Here is a 20720-nt window from a genome sequence, read left to right on the forward strand (position 1 = left end):
TGCTGCCCGTATCAGCCAACCAGACCAAATATTACTTATGATGTAGGCTAAATCAAGTGTTATCAAATGTAATGCTGCTGTGGCAGTACTGTTGATATTTAAACTAGGTAGCTAGCTACACACACTCAATCAGTGACCGAATCTCTCAAGCTATGCATATTTGGATACCCAGCACCCCTTAAAAAAAAAATTGCAGTTTTGAAACTGCAGTAAAAGTGCAGTAACTGCAGTCAACTGTGATATTTTGGACGCAGTAATTGCAGAATAAGTGCAGTTATAGTGCATTGTACAACAGTTAAACTTCACTTTGGAGCAATCTCAGTACAGAGCAGACTGGGGAAAAAGGTGCAACCGGATGTGCGTGGGCATATCAGATGCAACTGAACCAGAATCTGGGGTTTACAAAGGAGACGTTGAATATGGCACTCATTTAAGCCCAAGAAGTAGCCAGTCAATTATCCATTTACCAGCTTTAATAGCGTAATAATGTCATACATTCCGTACTTACCAAAGAATGGAGATTCACCGAGCCATTACTGCCGTTCCAGATGGTATGTAGTACTCCCAAAAAAAGTCTAAATAAAAAGTTACATGCAACCAAAAAAAATGCCTTGTTTTTGAATAAGTGCGCATTCTGCACCTCCTGCAATATTAGTAATGGAATTAAAATACACTAAATAAAGAAAATATCAATAACTGAAATATACAATAACTATAAAAACATACCCTATATCAAATTTTATTGGACTTGTACACATGTTTTGCATATGCTTATGTTTCTCGCTCCAACAGTGCAGTAATACCAAACAATTGTCATTCCTGCTCCCTCCCCCTGGTGCTCAACGTTTTCGGGTTTACAAACCTCTGGTCCTGGCAACCCACATTGTGCACACCTGGCAACCATCATTGTGCACACCTGGCAACCATCATTGTGCACACCTGGCAACCATCATTGCACACACCTGCTCCCCATCGTTAAGCACGCCTGGTCTTCATCACCACCCTGATTACTTTCCCTTCATACAGCCCTCAGCAAGCCACAGTCATCAGGCAGTATTGGTCACGCTCATCCTGTTTTGTATAACTTTTATTTTTTATTATTAAACTCACTTTCTGCACCTGACTCCCTGTGTATGCGTGACAGTATACTGCCTCAGAAATTATGGAAACTGTAGAAGATTACACCATCTTCCTGACGGTTGAGGAACAGGGTCATCTACTCCACCAACATCACGACCAGCTGGCTCTACTGGGTACGACCATGAAGGAGGTCCTCCGTGTTCTCCATCACCTCGACACCATTAGCGAGGTTCTCCGTCTCTGACGGAGGGCCTCCTACCACAGGTCGTCACAATGGTCAGCGACACCTGACTGTCCCTTCTGGAGAAGTATGACAGTACTCCATCGAAATGCTGTGGCGTCCTACTCCAGTGCTCCCTGTATTTTGCTTATCAGACGGGATCCCCACCACATGAGGTCCAAGGTTGCCATGGTCATTTCCCTGCTGACCGGACGGGTGTAGGCTACGGTCGTCTGGGAGAGGGAAGAGGAGGAGCTGGGTTCCTATGATAAGTTCAACTATCAATCATCAATCCAAGATGGCGTAGCAGTCAGACGTCTTTGTCCTGTCGTGTCCCTTGTATATATCGTTTTACATCGTTTTCTGCGCATATCTTTTAAAATTTTGCTAAACCTCAACTTCTAAATACTCCTCTGCAACCCGCCTCACCCAATGTGGCGTGGATCTGCTTTTTTTCCTAAAGTATTTATATTTACTTCAGATCTAGAATCCCTCAACTGAAGCAAGCCAGCCAACTACCAGCTATCAGTCAGTAAACCATTTCCAGCGTTCATCAGCTAACCTTCAGCTCGGAAAGCTCTCGCCAGTTCCAACATCGTGCCGAACCAGAGCATAACGGACCTATTATTTTTATCCCCGGATTCCTACCGCAAACTGAACATTTTCATCTGGATCTTCCCAACTATCTAACCGCAATCCCGGATGACTACTCCTGGCTAGCGTTTCCATCCCAGAGCAAGCACCAATTAGCTTGAAGCTAGCCCGGTCAGGGCTCCTGTGCTACCGCAGAAGCATACTCCTGGGCTGCAATATCCGGACCCCTTCTACAGTCGGTACGGGACACGGAACCCCGCAGATCCCCTACGACTGGAATACCGACATAATCCACCTGAGGACTCCAACAGGCCCCTCAGGCGCGACGCCCGCTGAAGGCCCATTCTGCTAACCAGATAGGCCTGCTAGCTACCTAGAGCTACTTGGAATCCCTACTAATTCCACGACTGGTCTATCGACGTCACCGCACGAAGAGGCAAAAACAGACTTACCTCCATCGCGACGTCCCCCAAAGGCTAACTTGCTAGCCCCTGCTATCTGCTTTCTTGCTAACCCCATCTGCTAATTGCTAGCTTGCCGGCCCCGGTCTGCTAACTGCTAGCTTGCCTACCCGGTCTGCTAACTGCAAGCCCCTGCTAACTGCTTGCTTGCTAACCCGGTCTGCTAACTGCTAGCCCCTGCTAACTGCTTGGTTGCTAACCCAGCCTGCTAACTACTAGCTTGCCCTGGTCTACTAACTGCTAGCTTGCCGGCCCCGGCCTGCTAACTACTAGCTTGCCTCGGTCTACTAACTGCTAGCTTGCTGGCCCCGGCCTGCTAACTGCTAGCTTGCCTGCCTGGTCTGTAACTGCTAGCCCCTGCTAACTGCTTGCTTGCTAACCCGGCCTGCTAACTGCTAGCTTGTTTAGCCCCGGCCTACTAACTGTTAGCTTGTTAGCATCGGCCTGCTAACTGTCTGAATCGCCGTGTCCCCAGTCAGCCCAACCACTCACTGGACCCATATGTTCACTTGGCTTCGCATGCCTCTCTCTAATATCAATATGCCTCGTCCATTACTGTCCTGGTTAGTGATTACTGTCTTATTTCACTGTAGAGCCTCTAGCCCTGCTCAATATGCCTTAACCAACCATGTTGTTCCACCTCCTACATATGCGATGACATCACATGGTTTAAACATCTCTAGAGACAATATCTCTCTCATCATTACTCAATGCCTAGGTTTACCTCCAATGTACTCACATCCTATCTTACCTGTGTCTGTACACTATGCCTTGAATCTATGCTATCGTGCCCAGAAACTTGCTCCTTTTCGTCTCTGTTCCAAACGTGCTAGACGGCCAGTTCGTATAGCCTTTAGCCGTACCCTTATCCTACTTCTCCTCTGTTCCTCTGGTGATGTAGAGGTGAATCCAGGCCTTGCAGTGCCTAGCTCCACTCCCACTCCCCAGGTGCTCTCATTTGCTGACTTCTGTAACCGTAAAAGCCTTGGTTTCGTGCATGTTAACATTAGAAGCCTACTCCCTAAGTTTGTTTTACTCACTGCTTTAGCACACTCTGCCAACCCAGATGTCGTAGCCATGTCTGAATCCTGGCTTAGGAAAACATCCAAAAACCCAGAAATCTCCATCGCTAACTATAACGTTTTCCGCCAAGATAGAACTGCCAAAGGGGGCGGTGTTGCAATCTACTGCAAAGATAGTAATACAGAACTCTGCAGGCTATCTAAGTCTGTACCCAAACAATTTGAGCTGCTGCTTCTAAAAATTAACCTTTCCAGAAACAAGTCTCTCACTGTTGCCGCTTGCTATAGACCTCCCTCTGCCCCCAGCTGTGACCTCGATACCATATGTGAATCGATTGCCCCCCAATCTATCTTCTGAGCTCGTGCTACTAGGTGACCTAAACTGGGACATGCTTAACACCCCGGCCATCCTACAATCTAAGCTTGATGCCCTCAATCTCACACAAATTATCAAGGAACCTACCAGGTACAACCCCAAATCAGTAGACACGGGCACCCTCATAGATGTCATCCTAACTAACTCACCCTCCAAATACACCTGTGCTGTTTTCAATCAAGATCTCAGCGATCACTGCCTCATCGCCTGCATCCGTAATGGGTCTGCGAGCAAACGACCACCCCTCATCACTGTCAAACGCTCCCTGAAACACTTCTGCGAGCAGGCCTTTCTAATCGACCTGGCCGGGGTATCCTGGAATGACATTGACCTCATCCCGTCAGTAGATGATGCCTGGCTATTCTTTAAAATTGCCTTCCTTACCATCTTAAATAAGCATGCCCCTCTCAAAAAATGTAGAACTAGGAATAGATATAGTCCTTGGTTCACTCCAGACCTGTCTGCCCTTGACCAGCACAAAAACAACCTGTGGTGTTCTGCATTAGCATCGAATAGCCCCCGTCATATGCAACTTTTCAGGGAAGTTAGGAACAAATATACACAGGCAGTTAGAAAAGCTAAGGCAAGCTTTTTCAAACAGAAATTTGCATCCTGCAGTACTAACTCAAAAGTTCTGAGACACTGTAAAGTCCATGGAGAATAAGAGCACCTCCTCCCAGCTGCTCGCTGCACTGAGGCTAGGAAACACTGTCACCACCGATAAATCCACTATAATTGAGAATTTCAATAAGCATTTCCTAACGGCATCCTAACGGATGCTTTCCACATGGCTACCCCTACCCCGGTCAACTGCCCGGCACCCTTCACAGCAACCCGCCAAAGCCCCCACCATTTCTCCTTTACCCAAATCCAGATAGCTGATGTTCTGAAAGAGCTGCAAAATCTGGACCCCTACAAATCAGCCGGGCTAGACAATCTGGACCCTCTCTTTCTAAAATGATCTGCCGAAATTGTTGCAACACCTATCACTAGCCTGTTCAACCTATCTTTCGTATCATCTGAGATTCCCAAAGATTGGAAAGCTGCCGCGGTTATCCCCTCTTCAAACTGCTACAGACCTATATCTATGTCACGGTGCGTGAATGAGGACCCAAAAGCGAATTAACGTAAACAGAACTTCTTTAATAACAAAACATAGGTAGGCTCAGATGGACCGGCAGATTCCGACAGGACAGGACAAGGTTGCAGCAAACATGACGATAGTCTGGTTCAGGCATGAAAAACACAAACAAGAATCCGACAAAGACAGGAACAAAAACAGAGAGAGATATAGAGGACTAATCAGAGGGAAAAAGGGAACAGGTGGGAAAAGGGGTGACGAGGTAGTTAGGAGGAGACAAGGAACAGCTGGGGGAAAGAGGGGGAGAAAAGGTAACCTAATAACGACCAGCAGAGGGAGACAGGGTGAAGGGAAAGGACAGAAACAAGACACAACATGACAATACATGACAGTACCCCCCCACTCACCGAGCGCCTCCTGGCGCACTCGAGGAGGAAACCTGGCGGCAACGGAGGAAATCATCGATCAGCGCACGGTCCAGCACGTCCCGAGAGGGAACCCAACTCCTCTCCTCAGGACCGTACCCCTCCCAATCTACTAGGTACTGATGACCACGGCCCCGAGGACGCATGTCCAAAATCCTACGGACCCTGTAGATGGGTGCGCCCTCGACAAGGATGGGGGGGGGGGGAAGACGAGCGGGGGCGCGAAGAACGGGCTTGACACAGGAGACATGGAAGACCGGGTGGACGCGACGAAGATATCGCGGAAGAAGAAGTCGCACTGCGACAGGATTAATGATCCGAGAAATACGGAACGGACCAATGAACCGCGGGGTCAACTTGCGAGAAGCGGTCTTAAGGGGAAGGTTCTGAGTGGAGAGCCAAACTCTCTGACCGCGACAATATCTAGGACTCTTAGTTCTACGCTTATTAGCAGCTCTCACAGTCTGCGCCCTATAACGGCAAAGTGCAGACCTGACCCTCTTCCAGGTGCGCTCGCAACGTTGGACAAAAGCCTGAGCGGAGGGGACGCTGGACTCGGCGAACTGAGATGAGAACAGCGGAGGCTGGTACCCGAGGCTACTCTGAAAAGGAGATAGCCCGGTCGCAGACGAAGGAAGCGAGTTGTGGGCGTATTCTGCCCAGGGGAGCTGTTCTGACCAAGACGCAGGGTTGCGAAAAGAAAGACTGCGTAAGATGCGACCAATAGTCTGATTGGCCCGTTCTGCTTGACCGTTAGACTGGGGGTGAAAGCCGGAAGAGAGACTGACGGAAGCCCCAATCAAACGGCAAAACTCCCTCCAAAATTGAGACGTGAATTGCGGACCTCTGTCCGAAACGACGTCTGACGGAAGGCCATGAATTCTGAAAACATTCTCGATGATGATTTGTGCCGTCTCTTTAGCAGAAGGAAGCTTAGCAAGGGGAATAAAATGAGCCGCCTTAGAGAACCTGTCGACAACCGTAAGAATAACAGTCTTCCCCGCTGACGAAGGCAGTCCGGTGACAAAATCTAAGGCGATGTGAGACCACGGTCGAGAGGGAATGGGAAGCGGCCTGAGACGGCCGGCAGGAGGGGAGTTACCGGACTTAGTCTGCGCGCAGACCGAACAAGCAGCCACGAAACGACGCGTGTCATGCTCCCGGGTGGGCCACCAAAAACGCTGGCGAATGGAAGCAAGCGTACCCCGAACGCCAGGGTGGCCGGCTAACTTGGCAGAGTGAGCCCACTGAAGAACGGCCAGACGAGTAGGAACGGGAACGAAAAGAAGGTTCCTAGGACAAGCGCGCGGCGACGGAGTGTGAGTGAGTGCTTGCTTTACCTGCCTCTCAATTCCCCAGACAGTCAACCCGACAACACGCCCCTCAGGGAGAATCCCCTCGGGGTCAGTGGAGGCTACTGAAGAACTGAAGAGACGAGATAAAGCATCAGGCTTGGTGTTCTTAGAACCCGGACGATAAGAAATCACGAACTCGAAACGAGCGAAAAACAGCGCCCAACGCGCCTGACGCGCATTAAGTCGTTTGGCAGAACGGATGTACTCAAGGTTCCTATGGTCAGTCCAAACGACAAAAGGAACGGTCGCCCCCTCCAACCACTGTCGCCATTCGCCTAGGGCTAAGCGGATGGCGAGCAGTTCGCGGTTTCCCACATCATAGTTACGTTCCGACGGCGACAGGCGATGAGAAAAATACGCGCATGGGTGGACCTTGTCGTCAGAGAGGGAGCGCTGAGAAAGAATGGCTCCCACGCCCACCTCTGACGCGTCAACCTCGACAACGAACTGTCTAGAGACGTCAGGTGTAACAAGGATAGGAGCGGATGTAAAACGATTCTTGAGGAGATCAAAAGCTCCCTGGGCGGAAACGGACCACTTAAAGCACGTCTTGACAGAAGTAAGGGCTGTGAGAGGAGCTGCCACCTGACCGAAATTACGGATGAAACGACGATAGAAGTTCGCGAAGCCGAGAAAGCGCTGCAGCTCGACGCGTGACTTAGGGACGGGCCAATCAATGACAGCTTGGACCTTAGCGGGATCCATCTTAATGCCTTCAGCGGAAATAACAGAACCGAGAAATGTGACGGAGGAGGCATGAAAAGTGCACTTCTCAGCCTTCACAAAAAGACAATTCTCTAAGAGGCGCTGGAGGACACGTCGAACGTGCTGAACATGAATCTGGAGTGACGGTGAAAAAATCAGGATATCGTCAAGGTAAACGAAAACAAAGATGTTCAGCATGTCTCTCAGGACATCATTGACTAATGCCTGAAAGACAGCTGGAGCGTTAGCGAGGCCGAAAGGAAGAACCCGGTATTCAAAGTGCCCTAACGGAGTGTTAAACGCCGTCTTCCACTCGTCCCCCTCCCTGATGCGCACGAGATGGTAAGCGTTACGAAGGTCCAACTTAGTGAAAAACCTGGCTCCCTGCAGGATCTCGAAGGCTGAAGACATAAGAGGAAGCGGATAACGATTCTTCACTGTTATGTCATTCAGCCCTCGATAATCTATGCAGGGGCGCAGAGACCCGTCCTTCTTCTTGACAAAAAAAACCCCCGCTCCGGCGGGAGAGGAGGAGGGGACTATGGTACCGGCGTCAAGAGCTACAGACAAATAATCTTCGAGAGCCTTACGTTCGGGAGCCGACAGAGAGTATAGTCTACCCCGGGGGGGAGTGGTTCCCGGAAGGAGATCAATACTACAATCATACGACCGGTGTGGAGGAAGAGAGGTGGCCCTGGACCGACTGAACACCGTGCGCAGATCGTGATATTCCTCCGGCACCCCTGTCAAATCACCAGGCTCCTCCTGTGAAGAAGAGACAGAGGAAACAGGAGGGATAGCAGACATTAAACATTTCACATGACAAGAGACGTTCCAGGAGAGGATAGAATTACTAGACCAATTAATAGAAGGATTATGACAAACTAGCCAGGGATGGCCCAAAACAACAGGTGTAAAAGGTGAACGAAAAATTAAAAAAGAAATGGTTTCGCTATGATTACCAGAGACAGTGAGGGTTAAAGGTAGCGTCTCACGCTGAATCCTGGGGAGAGGACTACCATCCAAAGCGAACAAGGCCGTGGGCTCCCTTAACTGTCTGAGAGGAATGTTATGTTCCCGAGCCCAGGTCTCGTCCATAAAACAGCCCTCCGCCCCAGAGTCTATTAAGGCACTGCAGGAAGCTGACGAACCGGTCCAGCGTAGATGGACCGACAAGGTAGTGCAGGATCTTGAAGGAGAGACAGGAGTAGTAGCGCTCACCAGTAGCCCTCCGCTTACTGATGAGCTCTTGGCTTTTACTGGACATGAAGTGACAAAATGACCAGCGGAACCGCAATAGAGACAGAGGCGGTTGGTGATTCTCCGTTCCCTCTCCTTAGTCGAGATGCGGATACCTCCCAGCTGCATAGGCTCAGCACCCGAGCCGGCAGAGGAAGATGGTAGTGATGCGGAGAGGGGGGCAACGGAGAACGTGAGCTCCTTTCCACGAGCTCGGTGACGAAGATCAACCCGTCGCTCTATGCGAATAGCGAGTTCAATCAAGGAATCCACGCTGGAAGGAACCTCCCGGGAGAGAATCTCATCCTTTACCTCCGCGCGGAGACCCTCCAGAAAACGAGCGAGCAAAGCCGGCTCGTTCCAGTCACTGGAGGCAGCAAGAGTGCGAAACTCAATAGAGTAGTCTGTTATGGATCGATTACCTTGACATAGGGAAGACAGGACCCTGGAAGCTTCCTCCCCAAAAACAGAACGATCAAAAACCCGTATCATCTCCTCCTTAAAGTCCTGATACTGGTTAGTACACTCAGCCCTTGCCTCCCAGATTGCCGTGCCCCACTCACGAGCCCGTCCAGTAAGGAGAGATATGACGTAGGCGATACGAGCTGTGCTCCTGGAGTAAGTGTTGGGCTGGAGAGAAAACACAATATCACACTGGGTGAGGAACGAGCGGCATTCAGTGGGCTTCCCAGAGTAACACGGCGGGTTATTGATTCTGGGCTCCGGAGATTCGAAAGCCCTGGAAGTGGCCGGTGGATCGAGGCGGAGATGGTGAACCTGTTCTGTGAGGTTGGAGACTTGGGCGGCCAGGGTCTCAACGGCATGTCGAGCAGCAGACACTTCCTGCTCGTGTCTGCCTAGCATCGCTCCCTGGATCTCGACGGCAGAGTGGAGAGGATCCGAAGTCGCTGGGTCCATTCTTGGTCGGATTCTTCTGTCACGGTGCGTGAATGAGGACCCAAAAGCGAATTAACGTAAACAGAACTTCTTTAATAACAAAACATAGGTAGGCTCAGATGGACCGGCAGATTCCGACAGGACAGGACAAGGTTGCAGCAAACATGACGATAGTCTGGTTCAGGCATGAAAAACACAAACAAGAATCCGACAAAGACAGGAACAAAAACAGAGAGAGATATAGAGGACTAATCAGAGGGAAAAAGGGAACAGGTGGGAAAAGGGGTGACGAGGTAGTTAGGAGGAGACAAGGAACAGCTGGGGGAAAGAGGGGGAGAAAAGGTAACCTAATAACGACCAGCAGAGGGAGACAGGGTGAAGGGAAAGGACAGAAACAAGACACAACATGACAATACATGACAATCTATCCTACCCTGCATCTCTAAGGTCTTCGAAAGCCAAGTTAACAAACAGATTACTGACCATTTTGAATCACATCGTACCTTCTCCGCTATGCAATCTGGTTTCAGAGCTGGTCATGGGTGCACCTCAGCCACGCTCAAGGTTCTAAACGACATCATAACCACCATCAATAAGAGGCATTACTGTGCAGCAGTATTCATCGACCTTGCCAAGGCTTTTGACTCTGTCAATCACAACATTCTTATTGGCAGACTCGACAGCCTTGGTTTCTCAAATGATTGCCTCGCCTGGTTTACCAACTACTTCTCTGAGAGTTCAGTGTGTCAAATCGGAGGGCCTGTTGTCTGGACCTCTGACAGTCTCTATGGGTGTGCCACATGGTTCAATTCTGGGGCCGACTCTTCTCTGTATACATCAATGATGTTGCTCTTGCTGCTGGTGATTCTCTGATCCACCTCTACGTAGATGACACCATTCTGTATACTTCTGGGCCTTCGTTGGACACTGTGTTAACTAACCTCCAGACGAGCTTCAATGCCATACAACTCTCCTTCCGTGGCCTCCAACTGCTCTTAAACGCAAGCAAAACTAAATGCATGCTATTCAATCGATCACTGCCCGCACCTGCTAGCATCACTACTCTGGACGGCTCTGACTTAGAATACGTGGACAACTACAAATACCTGGGTGTCTGGTTAGACTGTAAACTCTCCTTCCAGACTCACATTCAGCATCTTCAATCCAAAATTAAATCTAGAATCGGCTTCCTATATCGCAACAAAGCATCCTTCACTCATGCTAGGGCTAGGGTCAGTTTGTTATATCTGGAGTACTTCTCCTGTCCTATTCGGTGTCCTGTGTGAATCTAAGTGTGCGTTCTCTAATTCTCTCCTTCTCTCTTTCTCTCTCTCGGAGGACCTGAGCCCTAGGACCATGCCCCAGGACTACCTGACATGATGACTCCTTGCTGTCCCCAGTCCACCTGGCTGTGCTGCTGCTCCAGTTTCAACTGTTCTGCCTTATTATTATTATTCGACCATGCTGGTCATTTATGAACATTTGAACATCTTGGCCATGTTCTGTTATAATCTCCACCCGGCACAGCCAGAAGAGGACTGGCCATCCCACATATGCTCTCTCTAATTCTCTCTTTCTTTCTCTCTCTCGGAGGACCTGAGCCCTAGGACCATGCCCCAGGAATACCTGACATGATGACTCCTTGCTGTCCCCAGTCCACCTGACTGTGCTGCTGCTCCAGTTTCAACTATTCTGCCTTATTATTATTCGACCATGCTGGTCATTTATGAACATTTGAACATCTTGACCATGTTTTGTTATAATCTCCACCCGGCACAGCCAGAAGAGGACTGGCCACCCCACATAGCCTGGTTCCTCTCTAGGTTTCTTCCTAGGTTTTGGCCTTTCTAGGGAGTTTTTCCTAGCCACCGTGCTTCTACACCTGCATTGCTTGCTGTTTGGGGTTTTAGGCTGGGTATCTGTACAGCACTTTGAGATATCAGCTGATGTACAAAGGGCTATATAAATACATTTGATTTGATTTGATGCTGCCAAACATACCCTCGTAAAACTGACCATCCTACCGATTCTCGACTTTGGTGATGTCATCTATAAAATAGCCCCCAACACTCTACTCAACAAACTCAATGCAATCTATCACAGTGCCATCCGTTTTGTCACCAAAACACCATACACTACCCACCATTGCGACCTGTACGCTCTCGTTGGTTGGCCCTCGCTTCATACTCGTCGCCAAACCCACTGGCTACAGGTTATCTACAAGTCTCCCAGCAGGTATATCTCACTGGTCACCCCCAAAGCCAATTCCTCCTTTGGTCGTCTTTCCTTCCAGTTCTCTGCTGCCCATGACTGGAACAAATTACAAAAATCTCTGAAGCTGGAGACTCACATCTCCCTCACTAGCTTTAAGCACCAGCTGTCAGAGCAGCTCACAGATCACTGCACCTGTACATGAACCCATGGAGGTACGGGCCACACATCTCCGCAGCAGAGCGGCGTCGCCGGAGACAGCTGATGCTCTGTTCCCATTGCGGCTAGGAGGGGGCACCAGCTTCAGTGGCGTCCGGCGCTTTCCAGGCTGGGGTCCACTAGAACAGCCCCATGACCTTCTGTCTCCCAGGGTAGGCGTGAGTATTCAATTATCATTCTCTGCCAAACCCTTTCTGGTTCCCATTTTGCTGGCTGTCCCTCAAGGGTTGTTTCTACAGACTCCGGTGCCATGGGGAACTTTATCGACCAGGCCCCCGCCTCCTCCCTGAACTTAACTTCATACCCACTCGCCTTTCCTTTCCAAGTCCTGGATATGCACCCATTGGGATCCGGCATAATTACGCATGCCACAGCACCACTCACCCTCACCGTGGGACCCAAGCACAAGGAAAGCCTTCCCTTCCTCATCACTCATCGTTGACCTGTACACAAAGTCCTTCTCGGCCTCCTGTGGCTCCAACTTCATAACCCAACCATCTCCTGGTCAAAGATGACAATCACCAGAGCACCTGCTTTCCCGCATCCTGTGGTTCCACATTGGTGGAGGGCCCTGTGAGTGTCCTCCAGCCCATCAATCGGTCCTCCCGTATCGTTGGCCTTGTGTTTTGGGACATAGATGTGAATATCTGCCAGGGTCTGGAGAGGGAGGGCATCTCCAGAGGGCATCTATGTCCCCACGTTGGTGAGAGATTGGCTGTTGATCTGGGCACACATCCCTCGCCTATGGACAGCCAGATATCACCCGCACCACCCAATCGCTTTCCAATAAATACTGGTGACCCACTTTGGTGCAGGATGTCACCCACTATGTCAAGTCATGTACTCAATTTAAATGTTCCCAGCATGCTCCAGCAGGGAAACTACTTCACCTTCCTGTGCTTCAGCAGCCTTGGTCACATCTGTCCATAGACTCTTTAACGTATCTCCTTTCCGATGGGTTTTACCACTATTCTGGTTGTTGACAGATTCTCTAAATCCTGTTTTATCCCTCTCTGGTCTACCTAACACTCTCCATGTCACCGAGGCACTAGTCCAGCAGGTTTTCCGGCACTATGACTTTCCGGAGGACAAAATTTCCAACTGTGGTCTACAATTCATGTCGCGTGTCTGGAAAGTTTTTATGGAGAAGCTGGGGGGCCGCGGTCAGCCTCGCATCTGGTATCGGCCTCAGTCTAACGAGCAGGTGGAGAAGACCAACAAGGAGCTAGGGAGGTTCCTAAGGAGACACTGCCAGGACTGGCAGGTGGAGTGGGTCCGGTTACTTCCCTGGGCGGAATATGCCCAGAACTCACTTTGTCACTCCTCCACCGGGCTGACTCCCTTCCAGTGCGTCCTGGGATGTCAGTCGACCCTGACTCTGTGGACTCCAAGCCAGACAGAGGCAACTTCAGTGGATGAATGGTTCTGGCATCAGGACCAGTGAGGCTCCCGTGTTCCATCCTGGTGATCGCATCTTGCTCTCAACCGGAAACTTCCCGCTCTACCTGCCCTGGTGGAAGCTGAGACCCCGGTTTGTGGGGCCCATCAAGGTCCTCCGGAGGGTCAATGAGGTAACCTATCATTTAGAACTCCCCACCAACTACCAGATCGCACCCTCCTTTCATGTTTCCCTCAGGCTGGTGGTTCTTGGCTGCTGCCATCTCCAGCGACACCCCTCCCTCCCCTGTACATCGAGGGGACACCCGCCTATGCTGTTAGGTCCCTTCTGGACTCCTGACGTCGTGGGGGTCGGCTCCAGTACTTGGTGGACTGGGAAGGGTATGGTCCTGAGGAGTGCTCTCGGGATACTGTCACCTGCTCTCTCTGGCGGTCGACGTCGCCAGTCTACTAACCACCGGTCCTGGCAACCTACATTGCACACATGGACTTCATCACCACTCTGATTACTCTCCCTTCATAGAGTCTTTAGGCAGTTTTGGTTACGTTCAGTATGCTTCTCCTGTTTTGTATTTTTGTAATGTTGATTTTTAAATGTTTGGCAACTGCTTCGTGACTCCCTGCATATACGTAACAACAATACACAAATACAATATATACATATTCCGTCTCAGTCCGGAATATGCATATGATGGTGTGTCTAGCTAGTATGGACAGTATATGAATAGAAAAGGTGTACTGCAGTAGTTATATAGGCTGAGCCTTGGCTAGACTACTGTGTGTGTGTGTGTGTGTGTGTGTGTGTGTGTGCGTGTGTATACTGAAAAAAATATAAACGCAACATGTAAAGTGTTTCATGAGCTAAAATAAATAACGACACCAGAACTGGACCTCCAGTGTGATCGTGAGACCAATTCATTCCAATCGACTGATTTCCTTTTGAATTTTTTTTTTTCAGTGTACATATGACGTGGGTGAAACAGTCATGTAAACATCAGTGTTCAATGACTATGGACCTAGGGCAGCAGTATCTACGGTGCAGGGTAGAGTACTTAATCTACATTTCCAGGCAAGGCAATTTTTCGATTGCCTGTAACTTCAACTTTTTTTTTCAAGTGCATGCCAGAATAGCAGCAATAGCTGCTCAGTGAAACTACAGTTGGTAAGTACCGACTGTATTTTGACATTAAGCTGGAAAAGTTGGTGAATGGCTTCCTGGGCTTGAAAGAGAATTGTCATATTCAACATGTCCTGTAAAGACAGATTCTGGTTCAAGACTCAACCAACGGACGGTGTGAGTGGTGGCGAACTTGACGACTTGAGGGCAGTGGGTTCTGAACAACAAAGGTATACAAAAACTTTTGTGATGGAATTATAACACAACCCAAAAAAGCACTTCGGCGAATGGAAGGGGCATGTGCTCTGCACAGGTAGAGCCTTAGACCGGAGGGGATGGCTGAAGTTTTATGGGCTCCATACCAATTGTGCTAATATTGTTTTTTCATGATTGTAACTTATTTTGTATATAATGTTTCTGCCACTGTCTTATGACCGAAAATAGTTTCTGGATATCAGAACAGTGATTACTCACCTTTTTTTGAGTCAGATGCAAAGGATTGCAAATCCCCGTTATTCACATGAAGAGGAGACCCTGATACAGGGGCAGCAGATCTGGGTGCCTTGAGAATTCGTCAGCGAGTGTGTAACCCGCCTCTACCATCCGTCCTATTGGCTAACGTGCAATCATTGGAAAATGAACTAGATAAGCTCCAATCGAGACTATCCTACCAACGGGACATTAAAAACTGATATCTTATGTTTCACCGAGTCGTGGCTGAACGACGACATGGATAATATACAGTTGGTTGGGTTTTCAGTGCATGGGCAAGACAGAACAGCTATCTCCGGTAAGACGAGGGGTGGTGGTCTGTGTCTATTTGTCAATAACAGCTGGTGCGCGATCTCTAAGGTTTTGCTCACCTGAGGTAGAGTACCTCATGATAAGCTGTAAACCTCACTTTTTAACGAGAGAGTTGTCATCTATATTTTTGCAGCTGTCTATTTCCCACTACAAACCAATGCTGGCACTAAGACTGCACTCAACGAGCTGGATAAGGCCATAAGCAAACAAGTAAATGCTTATCTAGAAGTGCCGCTCCTTGTGGCCGGGGGACTTTAATGTAGGAAAACTTAAATCTGTTTTACCTAATATCTATCTGCATGTCACGTGCAACCAGAGGGGAAAAAAACTCTAGACCACCTTTACTCCACACACAGAGACCTGTACAAAGCTCTCCCTCGCGCTGCATTTAGCAAATCTGACCATAACTCTATCCTCCTGATTCCTGCTTACAAGCAAAAACTAGAGCAGGAAGTACGAGTGACTCGCTCAATATGGAAGTGGTCAGATGACGCAGATACTAAGCTACATGACCGTTTTGCTAGCACAGACTGGAATATGTTCTGGGATTCATCCGATGGCATTGAGGAGTATACCACATGAGTAATCGGCTTCATTAATAAATACATCAATGACATTGTCCCCACAGTGTTCGTACGTACCAGAAGCCATGGATTACAGGCAACATCTGCACTGAGCTAAAGGCTAGACTTTTATAAGAAATCTCACTATGCCCTCTGACGAACCATGTAACAGGCAAAGCGTTAATACAGGACGAAGATTGAATCTTACTACACCGGCTCAGACGCTTGTCGGATATGGCAGGGCTTGCAAACTCTTACAGATTACAAAGGGAAGCCGAGCTGCCCAGTGACACAAGCCTACCAGTCAAGCTAAATCACTTCTATGCGTATTTCAAGGCAAGAAACACTGAAGCATGCATGAGAGCACAAGTTGTTCCGGACGACTGTGTGATCAAGCTCTCTGTCGCCAATGTGAGTAAGAACTTTAAACAGGTCAACATTCACAAGGCCGCAGGGCCTGACGGATTACCAGGATGTGTGCTCAGAGCATGCGCTAACCAACTGGAAAGTGTCTTCACTGACATTTTCAACCTCTCCCTGACCGAGTCTATAATACCTACAGTGGGGCAAAAAAGTATTTAGTCAGCCACCAATTGTACAAGTTTTCCCACTTAAAAAGATGAGAGAGGCCTGTAATTTTCCTCATAGGTACACTTCAACTATGACAGACATAATGAGAAAAAAAAATCCAGAAAATCACATTGTAGGATTTTTAATGAATTTATTTGCAAATGATGGTGGAAAATAAGTATTTGGTCACCTACAAACAAGCAAGATTTCTGGCTCTCACAGACCTGTAAGAGGCTTCTTTAAGAGGCTCCTCTGTCCTCCACTCATTACCTGTATTAATGGCACCTGTTTGAACTTGTTATCACTATAAAAGACACCTGTCCACAACCTCAAACAGTCACACTCCAAACTCCACTATGGCCAAGACCAAAGAGCTGTCAAGGGACACCAGAAACAAAATTGTAGACCTGCACCAGGCTGGGAAGACTGAATCTGCAATAGGTAAGCAGCTTGGTTTGAAGAAAACAACTTTGGGAACAATTATTAGGAAATGGAAGACATACAAGACCAGATAATCTTCCTCGATCTGGGGCTCCACACAAGATCTCACTCTGTGGGGTCAAAATGATCACAAGAACGGTGAGCAAAAATCCCAGAACCACACGGGGGAACCTAGTGAATGACCTGCAGAGAGCTGGGACCAAAGTAACAAACCCTACCATCAGTAACACACTACGCCGCCAGGGACTCAAATCCTGCAGTGCCAGACGTGTCCCCCTGCTTAAGCCAGTACATGTCCAGGCCCATCTGAAGTTTGCTAGAGAGCATTTGGATGATCTAGAAGAAGATTGGGAAATGTCATATGGTCAGATGAAACCAAAATATAACTTTTTGGTAAAAACTCAACTCGTTGTGTTTGGAGGACAAAGAATGCTTAGTTGCATCCAAAGAACACCATACCTACTGTGAAGCATGGGGGTGGAAACATCGTGCTTTGGGGCTGTTTTTCTGCAAAGGGACCAGGACGACTGATCCGTGTAAAGGAAAGGATGAATGGGGCCATGTATCGTGAGATTTTGAGTGAAAACCTCCTTCCATCAGCAAGGGCATTGAAGATGAAACGTGACTGGGTCTTTCAGCATGACAATGATCCCGAACACACCGCCTGGGCAACGAAGGAGTGGCTTCGTAAGAAGCATTTCAAGGTTCTGGAGTGGGCTAACCAGTCTCCAGATCTCAACCCCATAGAAAATCTTTGGAGGGAGTTGAAAGTCTGTGTTGCCCAGCAACAGCCCCAAAACATCACTGCTCTAGAGGAGATCTGCATGGAGGAATGGGCCAAAATACCAGCAACAGTGTGTGAAAACCTTGTGAAGACTTACAGAAAACGTTTGACCTCTGTCATTGCCAACAAAGGGTATATAACAAAGTATTGAGATAAACTTTTGTTATTGACCAAATACTTATTTTCCACCATACTTTGCAAATAAATTCATTAAAAATCCTACAATGTGATTTTCTGGATTTTTTTTCTAATTTTGTCTGTCATAGTTGAAGTGTACCTATGATGATAAATTACAGGCCTCTCTCATCTTTTTCAGTAGGAGAACTTGCACAATTGGTGGCTGACTAAATACTTTTTTTGCCCCACTGTATATGTTTCAAGGAGACCACCATAGTCCCTGTGCCCAAGAACGCCAAAGTAACCTGCCTAAATGACTACCAAACCATAGCACTCACATATGTAGCCATGAAGTGCTTTGAAAGGCTGGTCATGTCTCACATCAACACCATCATCCCAGAAACCCTAGACCCACTCCAATTCTCATACAGCCCCAACAGATCCACAGATGACGCAATCTGTATTGCACTCCACACTGCCCTTTCCCACCTGAACAAAAGGAACATGAGACTGCTGTTCATTGACTATAATACGTTCATCAACATAGTGCCCTCATAGCTCATCACTCAGCTAAGGACCCTGGGACTAAACACCTCCCTCTGCAACTGGATCCTGGACTTCCTGACAGGCTGCCCCCAGGTGGTGAGGGTAGGCAACAACACATCTGCCACGCTGATCCTCAACACGGGGGCCCCTCAGAGGTGCATGCTTAGTCCCCTCCTGTACTCCCTGTCTACCCACGACTGCGTGGCCAAGCATGACTCCAACACCGTCATTAAGTTTGCCGACGACACAACGATGGTAGGCCTGGTCACCAACAACGATGAGACAGCCTATAGGGAGGAGGTCAGAGACCTGTCAGTGTGGTGCCAGGACAACAACCTCTCCATCAAATTGAGGGCTTCGAGCAGGTTGAGGGCTTTAAGTTCCTTGGTGTCCACATCACCAACAAACTATCATGGTCCAAACACATCAAGACAGTCATGAAGAAGGCACAACAACACCTTAATCCCCCTCAGGAGAATGAAAATATTTGCCATGGGTCCTCAGATCCTCAAAAGGTTCTACAGCTGCACAATCGAGAGCATCCTTACTGGTTGCATCACTGCCTGGTATGGCAACTGCTCGGCATCCGCCTGCGAGGCGTTACAGAGGGTAGTGCATACGGCCCAGTACATCACTGTGGCAAAGCTTCCTGCCATCCAAGACCTCTATACCAGGCGTTGTCAGAGGAAGGCCCTAAAAATTGTCCAAGACACCAGCCACCCAAGTCATAGACTGTTCTCTCTGCTACCGCATGGCAAACGGTACCGGAGCGCCAAGTCTAGGACTAGAAGGCTCCTTTAAAAGTTCTACTCCCAAGGCATAAGACTGCTGAACAGTTCATCAAATGGCTACCCGGACTATTTACATTGACCCCCTTTTTTACGCTGCTGCTGTTCTCTGTTTATTATCTATGCATGGTCCCTTTAGCCCTACCTACACGTACAGTGCCTTGCGAAAGTATTCGGCCCCCTTGAACTTTGCGACCTTTTGTCACATTTCAGGCTTCAAACATAAAGATATAAAACTGTATTTTTTTGTGAAGAATCAACAACAAGTGGGACACAATCATGAAGTGGAACGACATTTATTGGATATTTCAAACTTTTTTAACAAATCAAAAACTGAAAAATTGGGCGTGCAAAATTATTCAGCCCCTTTACTTTCAGTGCAGCAAACTCTCTCCAGAAGTTCAGTGAGGATCTCTGAATGATCCAATGTTGACCTAAATGACTAATGATGATAAATACAATCCATCTGTGTCTCCGTATAAATGCACCTGCACTGTGATAGTCTCAGAGGTCCGTTAAAAGCGCAGAGAGCATCATGAAGAACAAGGAACACACCAGGCAGGTCCGAGATACTGTTGTGAAGAAGTTTAAAGCCGGATTTGGATACAAAAAGATTTCCCAAGCTTTAAACATCCCAAGGAGCACTGTGCAAGCGATAATATTGAAATGGAAGGAGTATCAGACCACTGCAAATCTACCAAGACCTGGCCGTCCCTCTAAACTTTCAGCTCATACAAGGAGAAGACTGATCAGAGATGCAGCCAAGAGGCCCATGATCACTCTGGATGAACTGCAGAGATCTACAGCTGAGGTGGGAGACTCTGTCCATAGGACAACAATCAGTCGTATATTGCACAAATCTGGCCTTTATGGAAGAGTGGCAAAAAGAAAGCCATTTCTTAAAGATATCCATAAATAGTGTCGTTTAAAGTTTGCCACAAGCCACCTGGGAGACACACCAAACATGTGGAAGAAGGTGCTCTGGTCAGATGAAACCAAAATGGAACTTTTTGGCAACAATACAAAACATTATGTTTGGCGTAAAAGCAACACAGCTCATCACCCTGAACACACCATACCCACTGTCAAACATGGTGGTGGCAGCATCATGGTTTGGGCCTGCTTTTCTTCAGCAGGGACAGGGAAGATGGTTAAAATTGATGGGAAGATGGATGGAGCCAAATACAGGACCATTCTGGAAGAAAACCTGATGGAGTCTGCAAAAGACCTGAGACTGGGACGGAGATTTGTCTTCCAACAAGACAATGATCCAACACATAAAGCAAAATCTACAATGGAATGGTTCAAAAATAAACATATCCAGGTGTTAGAATGGCCAAGTCAAAGTCCAGACCTGAATCCAATCGAGAATCTGTGGAAAGAACTGAAAACTGCTGTTCACAAATGCTCTCCATCCAACCTCACTGAGCTCGAGCTGTTTTGCAAGGAGGAATGGGAAAAAATTTCAGTCTCTCGATGTGCAAAACTGATAGAGACATACCCCAAGCAACTTACAGCTGTAATCGCAGCAAAAGGTGGCGCTACAAAGTATTAACTTAAGGGGGCCGAATACTTTCGCAAGGCACTGTACATATGACTTCAATTACTTCGACTAATCCATACCCCGGCACATTGACTCGGTACCGGTACCCCTCATATATAGCCTCGTTGTTGTAACTTTTTTTACTTTCGTTTATTTAGCAAATA

At 48.1% G+C, this 20720-nt stretch overlaps 2 protein-coding genes across 2 annotated transcripts in view; one reads left to right on the forward strand and one right to left on the reverse strand.

Annotated features, from left to right (window-relative positions):
- The window catches only part of LOC110501876 (FERM domain containing 5a), a 174633-nt gene extending 163658 nt beyond the window's left edge, over positions 1-10975 (forward strand). Inside the window, exon 15 of the mRNA XM_090206861.1 lies at positions 10794-10975. Coding sequence (XP_090062987.1) covers positions 10794-10835 — 42 coding nt within the window. The 3' untranslated portion in view covers positions 10836-10975. The remainder of the gene's footprint in view (positions 1-10793) is intronic.
- The window catches only part of rasgrf1 (Ras protein specific guanine nucleotide releasing factor 1), a 46845-nt gene that overhangs the window by 9942 nt on the left and 16183 nt on the right, over positions 1-20720 (reverse strand). The gene's annotated exons all lie outside the window — the stretch shown is intronic.

Source organism: Oncorhynchus mykiss, chromosome 2 (assembly GCF_057628025.1).
Source record: "Oncorhynchus mykiss isolate SJ-2025 chromosome 2, ASM5762802v1, whole genome shotgun sequence".
NCBI lineage: Eukaryota > Metazoa > Chordata > Actinopteri > Salmoniformes > Salmonidae > Oncorhynchus > Oncorhynchus mykiss.